Below are 15,329 nucleotides of genomic sequence, written 5' to 3' on the forward strand. Positions count from 1 at the left end.
CGGAGACCAGGCCAAACCAAGGGACCATGGCCGTCAGAGACCAAGCCAAACTAAAGAACCACGGCCATTGGAGACCAAGCCTTATCCCCTGTGAGGAAGGAGAACTGAACCCAAGATCTTCTATTAAAGGGGTCCCTAAAGGGAGCTACATCTTTGGAAGGATCAACGAGAAATCTACCCTCCAGCAAAGGAAGTCTTCTAGAAATCAGGGGAAGGCTTGACTCCATCCATGTCATTAAGGTCAACTCTATTTTGAGGAGGCAGCTCCTCCCCAGTCGCCTTCTGACTGCCTTCCAACCTGAGGGGCTCATCTTCTGGCACTATATCAGGCAGTGTCTTGCTACTAATCATAAGGTTTTCACTAGCCAGTTTTTTCAGAAGTATACTGTCAGGTCATTCTTCCTGGTCCATCTTAGTCTGAAAGGTCCACTAAAACCTGGTATTTGAAATACTAGTCGGCATAGCTTCCAGCATCACAACCACATGAAATCCACCACAGTACAGCAGACTGACAGATGAGTGATGGTGCGTAGTCTTAGGAAAGGTTTATTTTATTATTCAGCCCTCTCCTGATTTCTGAAATACTTCCTTTACTGGAAGGTGGATTTCTCATGATCCTTCCAGAGATATAGTTCCCTTCAGGGACCCCTTTAATAGGGGATCTTGGGTTCAAGTCTTCAAAGGGGATAAGTCTTGGTCTCTGTCTTAGTCATCTAGTGGCGCTATAACAGAAATGCTATAAGCGGATGGCTTTAACAAAGAGAAATTTATTCTCTCACAGTCTAGGAAGCTAGAAGTCCAAATTCAGGGCATCAGCTCCAGGGGAAGGCTTTGTCTCTCTGTTGACTCTGGAGAAAAGGACCTTGTCATCAATCTTCCTCCAGACTAGGAGCTTTTCCGTGCAGGAACCCTGGGTCCAGAGGATGCACTCTGCTCCCGGCACTGCTTTCTTGGTGTTATGAGGTCCCCACTCTTTGCTTGCTTCTTTCTCCTTTTATCTCTTACAAGATAAAAGGTGGTGCATGCCGCACCCAGGGAAACTCCCTTTACATTGGATCAGGGTTGTGACCTTAGTTAAAGGTGTTACAACCCTACCTTAATCCTCTTTAACATAAAATTACAGTCGAAAAATGGAGGACAACCACACAATACCAGGAATCATGCTCTACCCAAATTGACAAGTTTTTTGGGGGGACACAGTTGAATCCATGACAGTCTCCAGTGGCTGCGGTTCCTTCGTGTGGCTTGGTCTTCAGTGGAGGTGGTCCCTTGGTTTGGCTTGGTCCGCGATGTCTGTAGTCCTCTAAGTTTGGCTTGGTCTCCAATATTTGCGGTCCTTTTAGTTTACTGTCTCCCAGAGTACTGCTTACTCCCCTAGTTCTGCCAGGTTTTTTTTCTTATGACTCCTTTTTCGTGGGAGCCCAGCCATGTATTACAAAGGGCTTTTGATGTAATCTGAGCTCTAGTGGTAATGTAGCATGAGGGCTCCTTTGAGATGATCTTCTAACCTTCCAGCAAGCCCATTGCCGTTTGTTTCTGCTTTAGACGACAGGCCTGTCTTACTCAGCTAGTGCCGCTATAATAGAAATACTACAAATGGATAGTTTTAACAAAGAGAAGTTTATTCTCTCACAGTCTAGTAAGCTAGAAGTCCAAATTCAGGGCACCAGCTCCAGTGGAAGGCTCTCTCTCTCTCTCTCTCTCTCTCTGTGGGCTCTGGGGGAAGGTCCTTGTCATCAGTCTTCTCAGATGCAGGTACCCTGTTTCCAAAGGACCCACTGTGCTCCCAGTGTTGTTTTCTTGGTGGTATGAGGTCCTCATGTCTCTCTGCTCACGTCTCTCTTTTATATCTCAGAAGAGATAAGCTCAAGACACAACCTAATCTTGTAGGTTGAGTCCTTCCTCATTAACGTAAGGGCCCCTCGGCCCCTAATCCCATCTCATCAACATCTGGAGATAAGATTTACAACACACTGGAAAATCACAGCAGATGACAAAATGGTGGACAATCACACAATATGGGAATCATAGCCTAGCCAAATTGATATACATACTTTTGAGGGGTACAGGTTAATCCATGACATTCCACCCTTTGGCCCCTGAAAATTCACGTCCTTGCCACATGCAAAACACATTCACCCCATCATACCATAACAAAAGTCATAAATCAACTCGAAGTCCAAAATCCAAAAATTCTTCCTCATCTGTAAAATCTAGAATACAAGTTATCTGCTTCCAGAGCACAATGGTAGAACAGGCACAAGCTATACATTTCCATTACAAATAGGAGAAACTGGAGGAAAAGAAGGGATAAAAGGTACCAAAAAAGTCAGCAGGATACATTGCATTAGCCCCCAAGGCTTTGAAATAATCCTCTGCCCTCTGAGACCATTTATACAATGTCCTTGTTCTCCAGACTCTAGGTACTGGCTACACTCTCCAGATTCTGGGTGGAGGCCCCTTGGCCCAGGGCTTCAGCTCCACCTTCCAGGCCCACTGGAATGGCAGCTCTGCTCCCTTGAGTTTGTTGTTGTTAGGAGCCATGGAGTTGGTTCTGCCGCATTAGCAGCCCTGTGTACAACAAAACGAAACACCACCAGGTCCTGCGCAGTCCTCACAATCATGGCTATGTTCGAGCCTGTTGTTGCAGCCACTGTGTCAGTTCATCTCGTTGAGGGTCTTCCTCTTTCTTGCTGACCCTCTACCCTACCAAACATGATGTCCTTCTCCAGGGACTGATCCCTCCTGATAACATGTTCAAAGTATGTGAGATATAGGCTCACCATCCTTGCTTCTAAGGAGCATTGTGGTTGTACTTCTTCCAAGATGAATTTGTTCGTTTGGCAGTCCATGGTATATTCAGTATTCTTTGCCAACACCACAATTCAAAGGTGTCAATTCTCCTTTGGTCTTCCTTATTCATTGTCCAGTTTTTGCATGAATATGAGGTAATTGAAAATACCACGGCTTGGGTCAGGCGCACCTTCATCTTCAAGGCGACGCCTTTGCTTTTCAACACTTCAAGGAGGTCTTTCGCAGCACATTTGCCCAGGGCAGTGTGTCTTTTGATCTCTTGACTGCTGCTTCCATGGGTGTTGATTGTGGATCCAAGTAAAATGAAAACCTGCCAACTTCAGTCTTTTCTCTGCTTTTCATGATGTTACTGGTCCAGTTGCAAGAATTTTTGTTTTGTTTATGTTGAGGTGTAATCCATGCTGAAGGCTGTGGTCTTTGATTTTCATCAGTAAGTACTTCAAGTCTTTTTCACTTTCAGCAACCAAGATTGTCATCTATATAACTCAAGTTGTCCATGCATCTTCCTCCAATCCTGATGCCCTATTTTCTTTATAGAGTCCAGCCTCTCGGATTATTTGCTCAGCATACAGATTGAATAGGTATGGTGACAGGATACAACCCTGACGCACACCTTTCCTGACTTTAAACCATGCAGTATCCCCTTGTTCTGCTCAAACAACTGCCTCTTGATCTACGGAAAGGTTCGTCATGAGCACAACAAAGTGTTCTGGAATTCCCATTCTTCGCGATGTTATCCATAATTTCTTATGATCCACACAGTAGAATACCTTTGAATAGTCAAGAAATCAGAGATGAACGTCTTTCTGATATTCTCTGCTTTTAGCCAGGATCCATCTGAGATCAACAGTGATGTCCCTGGTTCCACGTCCTCTTTTGAATTTGGCTTGAATTCCTGGCAGTTCCCTGTCGATATACTGCTGCAGCTGCTTTTGAATGATCTTCAGCAAAATTTTCCTTTGCGTGTGAGTTAATGATATTTTTCAATAATTTCCACATTCAATCAGATCACCTTTCTTGGGAATAGGCATAAATATGGATCTCTTCCAGTCAGTTGGCCAGGAAGCTGTCCTCCATATTTCTTGGCATAGACGAGTGAGCACCTCCAGTGCTGCATCTGTTTGTTGAAACATCTCAATTGATATCCCATCAATTCCTGGAGCCTCGTTTTTCGCCAACGCCTTCAGAGCAGCTTGGACTTCTTCCTTCAGTACCATTGGTTCCTGATCATATGCTGTCTCCTGAAATGGTTCAGTGTCGACCAGTTCTTTTTGGTATAATGATTCTATTCCTCCCATCTTCTTTTGATGCTTCCTGCTTCGTTTAATGCTTTTCCCGTAGAATCCTTCACTATTGCAACTCGAGGCTTGAATATTTTCTTCAGCTCTTTTAGCTTGAGGAATTCTGAGTATGTTTTTCCCTTTTGGTTTTCTGTCTCCAGCTCTTTGCACATGTCATTATAATAATTTACTTTGTCTTCTTGAGCCACCCTTTGAAATCTTCTTTTCAGCAGTTTTGCTTCATTTCTTCCATTTGTTTCAGCTGCTCTGTGTTCAAGAGCAAGTTTCAGAGTCTATTTGGACTTCTATGTTGGTCTTTTCTTTCTTTCCTGTCTTTTTAATGACCTCTTGCTTTCTTCATGTATGATGTCCTTGATGTCATTCCACAACTGATCCGGTCTTTGGTCATTAGTGTTCAGTGCATCAAATCTGTTCTTGAGATGGTCTCAAAATTCAGGTGGAATATACTCAAAGTCATACCTTGGCTCTCATGGACTTGTTCTAATTTTCTTCAGTTTCAGCTTGAACTTGCATATGAGCAGTTGATGTCGTTCAGTTAGCCCCTGGCCTTTATCTGATGGATGATACTGAGCTTTTCCATCGTCTCTTTCCACAGATACAGTCTTATTGGATTTCTGTGTATTCCATTTGGCAAGGTCCACATGTATAGTTGCCATTTATGTTGGTGAAAAAAGGTATTTGCAATGAAGAAGTCATTGGTCTTGCCAAATTCTATTATGCGACCTCTGGCATCATTTCTGTCACTCAGGCCATATTTTCCAACTACCGATCTTCTTCGTTTCCAGCTCTTGTATTCCAATCTCCAGTAATTATCAATGCATCTTGATTGCATGTTCCATCAATTTCAGCCTGCGGAAGTTGGCAAAATCTTCAGTTTCTTCATCTTTGGCCTTGGTGGTTGGTGTATAAATTTGAACAATAGTTGTATTAACTGGTCTTCCTTGTAGGCATATGGTTAGTGTCCTATCACTGGCAGCACTGTATTTCAGGACAGATCTTGAAATGTTCTTTTTGACAGTGAATGCAACAGTATTGCTCTTCAAGTTGTCATTTTCAGCATAGTGGGCTATATGAGGGTCCGATTCAAAATGGCCACCACCAACTCATTTCAGCTCACAAATGCCTAGGATATTGATGTTTATGTGTTCCATTTCTTTTTTGACGATTTCCAATTTTCCTAGATTCATGCTTCGTACATTCCACATTCCAATTATAAATGGATATTTGCAGCTGTTTCTTCTTGTTTCGAGTCGTGCCACATCAGCAAATGAAGGTCCTGAAAGCTTTACTCCACCCACATCGTTAAGGTTGACTGTACGTTTAGGAGGCACTTCTTCCCCAGTCATCTTTTGAGTGCCTTCCAACATGAGGGGCTTATCTTCCAGCACTATATCAGACAGTGTTTCACTGCTGTTCAGAAAGTTTTCACTAATTCTTTTCAGAAGTAGACCACTGGTTCCTTCTTCCTAGTTTGTCTTAGGCTGGAAGCTCAGCTGACATCAGCAATGATGTCCCTGGTTCCACATCCTCTTTTGAATCTAGCTTGAATTTCTGGCAGTTCCTGGTCGATATACTGCAGCAGCCACTTTTGGAATTATCTTCAGCAAAATTCTAGTTGCATGTGATATTAATGATATTGTCTGCCATGGGTTGACCCCGCAGGCGTTTTGATACCGGTGGGATAGCTTCCAGCATCACAGCAACACGCAAGCCCTCATAGTATGACAAACTGACAGACATGTGGGGCTTTTGGCCTTAGACATACCATTCCTCTAGTCCATCTGATGGCAGTTCCACCTTTAGAAACTCTAGAGGCCATACTTCCACCTTTTGAGACCCCAGAGGTCATGGCCATACCCTTTGAGACTGAGTCAGCTCGGCTTCCTGTGTTCCTTGTGTCTTCAGCTTCTGCTTCCTGTTACTTGGCCCCTCAGCCCTTCGGGCCTTGTCACCTGCATCTGTCCTGCTGGGGCAAGTGTTCCAAAGCTCTGTAGCTCCGCCGATAAGTGCCTGAAGGCACCCTACTCCACCAGTAAACTTCAGCCAGAAGGCACTCAGCTCTTGCTCCGTGGGTCGGCAAGCCCAGCTTCACCAGTAAGTGCCCAGAGGCACCCCACTCTGCCACGAAGCATCCTGTGCGCAGGCTCTCATCTCCTCTCTCCGTGGGTTGGCTCTAGCGCTGTCTCACATTGGTCTCTTGTGTCTGCTGCTGCTGCTTGCCATCTGCTCTCCTCACTTCCTTCCGAGTCCTCACCAGAAGTATCTGACGTCCGTAATTCCACCAACAGTCTCTTCAAGGCAATCTAGACTTTTACTAGTAGGCGCTTTAAGACACTTCCAGCCTCTGTCAACTCAGTTTCAAAGCTGCTTCCACATTTTGGGTATCTGTTAGAGCGGTACCGCACTCCTGGTACCAAATGTTGTCTTAGTCACCTACTGCTGCTGTAACAGAAATACCACAAGTGGATACTTTAACAAAGAGAGATTTATTCTCTCACAGTCTAGAAGGCTAGAAGTCCAAATTCAGAATGCCGACTCCAGGGTAAGGCTTTCTCTGTCTGTGGGCTTTGGGGAAAGGTCTTTGTCATCAATCTCCCCCTTCTCAGGAACCTCAGGTCCAAAGGACACACTCTGCTCTGGGCACTGTTTTCTTGGTGTTATGAGTTCCCCAAGTCTCTCTGCTCACTCCTTTCTCCTATATCTCAAGAGAGGGGCTCAAGACACAGTCCAGTCTTGTGGACTGAGTCCAACCTCATTAACATAACTGCCTCTAATCCCACCTCATTAACATCACAGAGGTAGGATTTACAACACATAGGAAAACCACATCAGATGACAAAATGGTAGACAGTCACACAATACTGGGAATCATGGCCTAGTCAAATTGATACACACATTTTTGGGGGGCACATTTCCATCCATGACAAGGCCCTACCACTACCTCATCAATTCCGACTCAGTGACCCTGTAGGACACAGTAGAACTGCCCCATAGGGTTTCCAAGGCTGTGATCTTTACAGGAACAGACTGCCTCATCTTCCTCCTGCCTAGTGGCTGGTGGGTTCGAACCACCAATCTCACAGCAGCCGAGTGCTTTAACCACTGTGCCACCAGGGCTCCTTTCCTCAAGCCCTGCTGCCCTTTTATCACGTGTAACTCTTCACAGCTGCATCACGTTGATTAGGACATAAAGACTCATCATGGTAACTTACGTCGGGTGGTGATAGCTACTTGGCCCTTGAGGCGAGGAAGGACGTTGAAGATGTGGGTCCTGAGGAGGGACTACTGCACACCTGCCTATTGGTGGAAACACCTGGAACCCTGTGCCTCTGCCCCTTCTACCACCCCAGTGGCTTTGTCAGCACTGGCCATGTACACAAATGACCAGAGGGGCACAGTGAGTCCTGCAGCCCCTGCCTGCCGTGTGAATGTCCACCTCCTGTATGCTCAGTGCTCCCGCGTCCCCGTGTACCCGCTTGCCCTGTGCTGACATCCCAGTTCTTTCGCACGTCCAGCATGCTCCCGTGTCCTGTGGGCACCCACGACCTGAAACAGTGATGTGGAAACCAGTCCATGACCCCAGTGTGTTGGCTGACTGCAGGAAACACTGATTGTCAGGTTCTCCTGAGATTTCTCATTGATCAGTAACGTGCTTCTGACCAAACCAAGAGCACGTTATTAGCTTTAAGTTAAGCTCTACACCTGAGAAAATACTGAACTGTTTCTTTTCTTTGCGGCAGTAATTTAGACTGAGTTTTTATGTATTTTTTCAACCAGTTTGCAATTACATTTGTGTTTGCATTTGAACCTCAAGTCAGATCTTAATTAAAAAAAAAAAAAAAATCTAGAGCTGACCAGGCAGTGATGGGCCCCATTCTCAGTTAAAGCGGCAGAGCTGACCAGGAGGTGGTGGGTCCCGTTCTCAGTTAAAGCAGCTTCCTTGTGTGTGGGAGACAGAGTATGCTGGTCCCAGGATGTAGGGGCTGCAGGAGCTGGGGGCCGCTTGACGGCGCCCCTCGACTGCGTCCTCTATAGAAGTGTGCAGCAGCCACTCCTCTGGTCTGTGTCTGTGGTCCATGTGAGGTGGTGGTTTGTTTTCTTTATTGTTCTCCTGGTGCCTTTGCTGTGCACCTCTTCTGCACAGTCAGAATCACACTCCCCATAACATCTGTTTAACCGTTAGCCAGTACTTACGTAGTGGTTGCTTGGGCCAGCCACCTTGCTGGGCTGCCCAGGGGCTTCGGCTGGAGGGGAAGCTTTGCGTCGACCACGCTGTGATCGAGGCCCTTGCTACCTCAAGTTGAGTTTGAATGTGACGTGCCTTGACCGTGTCTTGTCTGTTTCAGCCATGTTTGACCGAGAGAACAAGGCTGGCGTGAACTTCAGTGAGTTCACCGGCGTCTGGAAGTACATCACGGACTGGCAGAACGTCTTCCGCACCTACGACAGGGACAATTCTGGAATGATTGACAAGAATGAGCTCAAGCAAGCACTGTCAGGTTTTGGTAATTCACTTGTCTTGACTGTGTAGCATATTTCATTTTGGAACCCAGGCACCATCAGACATTTTATTTCTTTGTTCGACTTACTGGTTTTTTAACCGAGGCCATGTAGCACTTGCGTTTATGTCATACAGGCATATGTTTGATACGATGACTTTATATTGTGAAGTTTTATATTAGATACAGGAGCCCTGGTGGCACAGTGGTTAAGCGTTCAGCTGCTAACCAAAAGATTGGCAGTTTGAACCCAGCAGCCACTCAGCAGGAGAAAGATGTGGCAGTCTGCTTCCATAAAGATTACAGTCTTGGAAACCCTATGGGGCAGCTCTACCCTGTCCTACAGGATCACTATGAGTCAGAATGACTCAGTGGCAGCGGGTTTTGGCCAAATTTGATACGGAAAATTTTATGTAGTTTTCACCCAAAATGAGATAAGGGCTATGCAAGTCTTCCATCTTTTGTGACATGGAGTGTTACGAACAAAATTGAGAATGTGGCTTATGAAGTAATTTAAAGTCAGGGCAGCTTGATAGATCATGGTATACTAAGTTACTTATAGGGAAAAGATGGTTGAATAATCATAAAAAGCAATTTTCTAAGTTAAAAGTCTAACTCTTGGTCAGTACAAATCATGACCAAGATTGAGCCTCACAGAAAGGAAGAGCACTCCCCCATTCTCAAGTGACCATGTACCACACATGCACGAGTGTGTACGTGCGCCAGGCCTGTGTGCGTGTGCACGCATGTGTACACATGCCAGGCCCGAGTGCCCATGTGTTTACACATGCCGGGCCCGAGTGCATGCGTACGCATGTGTACACATGCTACGCCCAATGTGTGCCCATGTGTGTGCGTGTGTGAGGCCTAAGTGTGTGCCTGTGTGTACATGTGCCAGCCCCAATTGTGTGTACCTGCTTGTGTACACGTGCCAGGCCGTAGTACATGAACAGTGTGTGCTCAAGTGCTTACATAGTGCCTCTCCAGAGCATACCAGAGTGTTTCCCAAGCTGATTCTGGGGTCTTAGGGCGTTGGGAAGCAGGTGTGGTTTTTCTTTGTGAAGGCAAAGTTGAGGCACCCGAAGACTTGTCGAGGTCTTTCAGGGAGTGCATTCCGATTCTGATTTGTTTGTGATAATTTTCCTCAGGGCTGTCAAGAGACCTTGGATTTAACGTCGTCAGTGTTTTGCTGAAAAGGCTTTTTAGAAAAGGGCTTTTAGAAAAAAATAAGAAAAGGGCGATTATAATGTAGTATAGTCTAGATATTTGAGGTTTTGGGTTTTATTAACATAAAGTACCTTAGTTTTGTGGTGTTACGTGGCTCCTTACCTCCTTGGCTTCCTCCCCGGGGTCTTAGGCTGTCTCCTCTCATGTTCTGCCCTGTGAGTTCCTGCACCGCTTCAGGCAAAGGCATGGGGGTCCCAGGAGCAGGGGTTCCCAGCACACAGGTGTGGGCGGGCTTTTGGTCAGAGGCTGACTTTGCAGCCTCTGGCTGGAGCTTGGGATGTAACTTAGCTCACCCTGCCCTTATGTGGGGGACCCTCAGCCAGCCCCTCCCCTGCCATCGCCCTGCCCTTATGTGGGGGGCCCTCAGCCAGCCCCTCCCCTGCCATCGCCCTGCCCTTATGTGGGGGGCCCTCAGCCAGCCCCTCCCCTGCCATCGCCCTGCCCTTATGTGGGGGGCCCTCAGCCAGCCCCTCCCCTGCCATCGCCCTGCCCTTATGTGGGGGGCCCTCAGCCAGCCCCTCCCCTGCCATCGCCCTGCCCTTATGTGGGGGGCCCTCAGGCAGCCCCTCCCCTGCCATCGCCCTGCCCTTATGTAGGGATCAGGGTGCTCAGCCGGAGAGAAAGGTGAGAGCAGGGCTGGTGTGGGGGCTGCAGCCCCAGGGAGTGCTTCTGGGGCCAGAGGGCCAGCAGTCTGGGGTGGGGCCGGAGTGGGAACCAGAGCCTGGTTGGGAGGGAGAGTTTAGAGGACCTAAGTGCTGCAGGGGAGCTGGGCTGCATCTGATTGGGGGGTAAATTGGCTTCTGTGATTTCTAGACGCGTGACAGCCTCGTATGTCTGCAGGTTTGTCATTTTCTCACTGTGCGAGGCCTGGCACCCTTGCAACTCACTGTGCAAACATTGATGTAAACGTTGATGTGGTTGATGTGGACGGTGCTTACAGCCTCACAGGCCTCCCCTCTTCGGGCCACGGCCCCCAAGTGCTACGGACAGTACCTTCATCAGAGGAGACTTAGGGCTCCTGGGCCGGCCTCAGCTTCTTCTTTTACAGTTCGTTTGCTGCAGATTTACCTTTCTAGTGATTTCTTTGTTTTGTTTTTCAATATTAACATGGGGACCAGGGAAGGTGGAAATTAAGCCCAAACGATGGGTGCTGCTTCTCTTGTGTGCACCTAATGTCAGTGTGCGTCTGTCCGTGCCGGGCACCTGAGCCAGCCCCGCCCGCTCACACACTGCAGCCCATTCACAGTTCTGCTGTCTCCTTTTGACCCAGTGAGGGGTCCTGTGTCAGCTTTCAGGAAGTGGGGCCTCTGAATTTACCTGGGTATGACCCTGGTCTCTCTGGAAGGCAGTATGTAATGCGTGTGTGTTTGACTCTTTATCACTAGAGTGGTCAAGTGATTATGTAGGTAATTAACTGTGAAATTCACCCAGACAGTAGGTTACATTCCTTGCAAAGATTCCAACAAGACTCTGAAAAAGCAGTAAAAATATTTTGGCTCCTGGATCTCATCTTCTCAAAAAGTCAGAACACCACGGTAACCTGCGTAGCTTTAGGAGGGGAGAAGGAGGTGAGGTGCCTCCTCTTGTAAAGCCACTGCCCTTCGGCATCTGCATGGGTCCCCATCAGCAGCCATGGACCACAGGCGAGTGTCTGAGACCAGGAAGCCCAGCCGTCTGCCGACAATGATGTCCCTGGAGGACACCTTTCCCAGCAGGACTCAGTCCTTGGAGAATGGAGTTAGTGACTGCCGTAGCCCTGGTGACTGTCTTGGACTCCAGTGTCAGGGCTGACTTGTTTGGGGGCCTGCCCATCAGTCTCCCGTCTCCTGATGGTTATTTTACACTTTGGGTCACCTGAACCTATCTTCCAGAGCATCTCTGGTAAGGATGATTCCAACAGCTGAGTGACTCAGAACTTTCTCGTCTAGATGAATAAACGAAGTAGAGTTCATCAGTAAGGGGCTGTTTGTGATGGTAACTTCACTGGGCACAAGAAGCTGAATTTGGTCCCTGGGGAATGGGATTTCTGTGGGCGCAGCGCCATGTAGCAGTGCTGACAGTGGGCACAGATCTGGGGGTTCATGTAGAATGGCCGTCAGCTTCCAGTAGAGCGATGGCTCCCACGTCTTTCCTCAGGTCAGGACGGTGCTGCTGGCCTTTAAGTCATTTCATGGTACTGGGAGCAGATGGAGTTACTGACGGATTCATTTGGGAGCCTTCCCTCCACTCTCAGAGTGCGATTTGATGAGCGTGCATGTTTATTTCCTGCCCATTTGCCATTAGTGGTTCATGGGGTGTTTCAGCAGGGAGATGGGGTGTGGGCCGAGTGTCCAACTTTTCCTGAAACTCTCAATCCTCATTGTCCTTCTCCAAGGATACCGGCTCTCAGACCAGTTTCACGATATCCTCATTCGGAAGTTCGACAGGCAGGGAAGAGGGCAGATTGCTTTTGACGATTTCATCCAAGGCTGCATCGTTTTGCAGGTAATCGAAGGCCTTCCTTCTGTGGGCTTACAGGGGCAGCAGGAAGTGACTTGGGGACTGTGAGGGTGTCAGAAGTGGTCCCTGTAGCTCAGGAGGGAGAGGAGCAGTATCACTTTGGGATTTGTAGCGTAATGGAATCAGATGGCGGTGGGGTTGGTGGCAATGGTGTTAGTAGCTGGTGGTGGTGGGTCAGACAGCAGCAGTGAGACTGGAGGCAGGGTCACCCAGCCTTGCTCCCAGCCCTTCTACAGGCTGCCGCTCTCGTGGTATCTGAGGAGCATGGAGAGTTGTTTTCTGTGTCCTAGGAACTGTGTGTGCCTGTGTCCTCTGGTCACTGGACTCCTCAGTCATCCTTAGGTTTGATGGTGTCTGCCACCTGCAGGCAGCTCCTGTTGGGAGTGTGAAGGTGCCCGCACTTGTCTCTTCTGACTGCCTAGACTGGTCACTTGAGTCATAGATGGGGCAGCGGGGGGGCAGTGCTAGATGGACCCCGTCCCAGTGCAGACTTGTACTGCAAGAGAGTCTGAGCTGCTGGGGGGTGGAGGGAGGCTCTGGGCAGGTCCTCAGGCACCCACAGCAGAGAGACCCACAGGGAGGAAGGGGATGGTCTGTAGCTGAGCTGGGCGTCAACTCACGTACCTACTGATCCCTTACCTCCCCCACACACACACACATTCCAGTCACCTCCAGGGAGACGGTCACACCCCTAGGGTCCCCCCCCATTGGACAGGCCTGGCCCCTGGCGGTGTCCACGATCACCTGCAGCCAAAGCAGAGGAACACCCCGCCCCCCAGAGCCATTCTCTATAGTCTTTTCCCACTAGGAGACAAGATGAGAGCTTCTGAGAGTGACTCCAGCGTTTCTTCTTACCAAGAGCACTCTGTGCTTGCTGCTTCATAGATAACAGGGTCTAATGCCTGCCTTGTCTTCCCAGAGACTGACAGATGTATTCCGGCGCTACGATACAGACCAGGATGGCTGGATTCAGGTGTCCTATGAGCAGTACCTCTCCATGGTCTTCAGCATCGTATGACCCTGGCCTCCGCAAGGAGCAGGCTTCAGGCGACGACGACGGACGAGCTCCATGCAGTTAGATGCTGCTCTTCTTTAATTCTGTGTAATTAGCCCTGGGGACCTCACTGTACATGTGTGGATAAGCCAATCAATGCTTTTGCGATCTTAGCCGTAGCTGTATGGCGATCAGACACAGGTGTTTGGCTCGGGGTCTGCACGGAGGGGCGCCTAGCATGCTCCTGGGTGTCTCAATCTGTCGTGGAAACACCTCTCTTTAGCCGCAGGAATTTTAAGTAACACGGAACTTGCACATAAGGCTTTTCATGTGCCTTACTTTTTTAAAAAGGCATTTATTGTATCCGTTGGAATATGTGATGTAAACAATAAATGAATGGTACAGACTTGGGGCTTGCTTTCCGCTTCTGAAATCAAAAAGGTCTAAGAAGGGAGCCCGGAGTCACAGTCTGCCCCGTCACAGGCCCTGTCTCAGAAATGCTCTCGGGCCAGGCAGAGCCCCCAGGGCCTTCCTGAAGCCCCACACCCCTGATGTCCCCCATATGTTCCCCCTTCTCTCGGCCTGTTACATCTCCCCAACCTGCCCCCCACACCTCTACCTCCCGACGTCCCCCCACCCCTGCACCTCCCCGACCTGCCCCCACCCCCATACCTCCCTGACCTGCCCCCCACACTTCCACCTCTCCAGCCTCTCCCCCACTCCGGCACCCCTTACCTCCCCCCACCCCACACCTCCCTGACCTGCCCCCTACACCTCCACCACCCCGACCTCCCCCCATACTTCTACCTCCCCAACCTCCCCCCACCCCTGCACCTCCCTGACTTGCTCCCTACACCTCCACCTCCCCGACATCCCCCCACCCCCACACCTCCCAGATATCATCCCCCCACCCCCATGCCTCCGGGACATCCCCCCACACCTCCTGATGGCCCCCCACACCTCCCCAACATCCCCCCTACACCACCCGATGTCCCACCCCTGCACCCCTGACCTCCCTGTACCCCACACCTCCCTGACCTGCCCCCTACTCCTCCACCGCCCAACCTCCCCCCCATACCTCGACCTCCCCCCACCCCCACACCTCCCCGATATCATCCACCACCCCCATGCCTCCCGGACATCCCCCCACACCTCCCCAACATCCCCCCTACACCTCCCCATGTCCCACCTCCTGCACCTCATGGAACTCCCCCCATTCCTCCACCTCCCTGAGCCCCCCCACTTCTCCATCTTTCCAACATCATCCCCCCACCCCTGTGCCTCCCCGACCTCTTCCCCCACACCTCCACCTCTCCAACGCCACATTCCCTCCCATCTCCCCAACACCCTCCCATCTCCCACACTTCCCCCTATGCATCCCCAAATCTCCCCCACCAGTCAGTTAGGTTCTGCTGCATTCTCTAGAGAACTCTTAGATTTCCTGAAAAATTTTGTCTGGGTGGCAGATTCAAATTTATTTTAGAAAGTGGGCATTTCTCTTTCTTGAAAGGAGGAAGGAACTATTGCTTGTTTCCACACTCTGTCCTTGCCCTGTGCATGTTTGTCCCCCGCCCGCACCCCCACATCTGCCTCAACCACTTAGGTAAGGATCCTTCCATCTCCACAGAATAAGACTGCTATGGACCCCCGCCCCACCCCTCCACTTGGCGCCTTGTGGGGAGGTGAAGGAGGGGGTGCCCGACTGCTCTGACTTTGAACCCTGCCCCTTAGCTCCCTCTCTAGGTTTTCTGTGCTCTTTCTGGGGCCCAGACTGATTGCATTTTCTTTTTTCTCTATTTTTTTTTTTTTTTTTACTGTGCTTTAGGTGAAAGTATACAGCTCAAATTAGTTTCTCATTCAAAAATTTGTACACGGATTGTTCTGTGACATTGGTAGCAATCCCTGCAATGTGTCAGCCCCTTTCCACGGGATTCCCTGTGTCCATTCATCCAGTTTTCCTGTTTTTTCCGGCCTTATCTTTGCTTTTGGGCAGAT

At 49.2% G+C, this 15,329-nt stretch overlaps 1 protein-coding gene across 2 annotated transcripts in view; it reads left to right on the forward strand.

The window, feature by feature from the left end:
* PDCD6 (programmed cell death 6) overlaps nt 1-13,740 on the forward strand; it is a 42,466-nt gene extending 28,726 nt beyond the window's left edge. Inside the window, exons 4-6 of one of the 2 annotated variants that reach the window (XM_049859478.1) lie at nt 8,462-8,620; nt 12,216-12,325; nt 13,260-13,740. In XM_049859478.1, the coding sequence (XP_049715435.1) occupies nt 8,462-8,620; nt 12,216-12,325; nt 13,260-13,358 (368 nt within the window). In that variant the 3' untranslated portion in view covers nt 13,359-13,740. The remainder of the gene's footprint in view (nt 1-8,461; nt 8,621-12,215; nt 12,326-13,259) is intronic. The other variant, XM_049859488.1, reaches the window with a different exon arrangement.
* The last annotated feature ends 1,589 nt before the right edge of the window (nt 13,741-15,329 follow it).

This window comes from Elephas maximus, chromosome 2 (genome assembly GCF_024166365.1).
Source record: "Elephas maximus indicus isolate mEleMax1 chromosome 2, mEleMax1 primary haplotype, whole genome shotgun sequence".
Lineage (NCBI taxonomy): Eukaryota > Metazoa > Chordata > Mammalia > Proboscidea > Elephantidae > Elephas > Elephas maximus.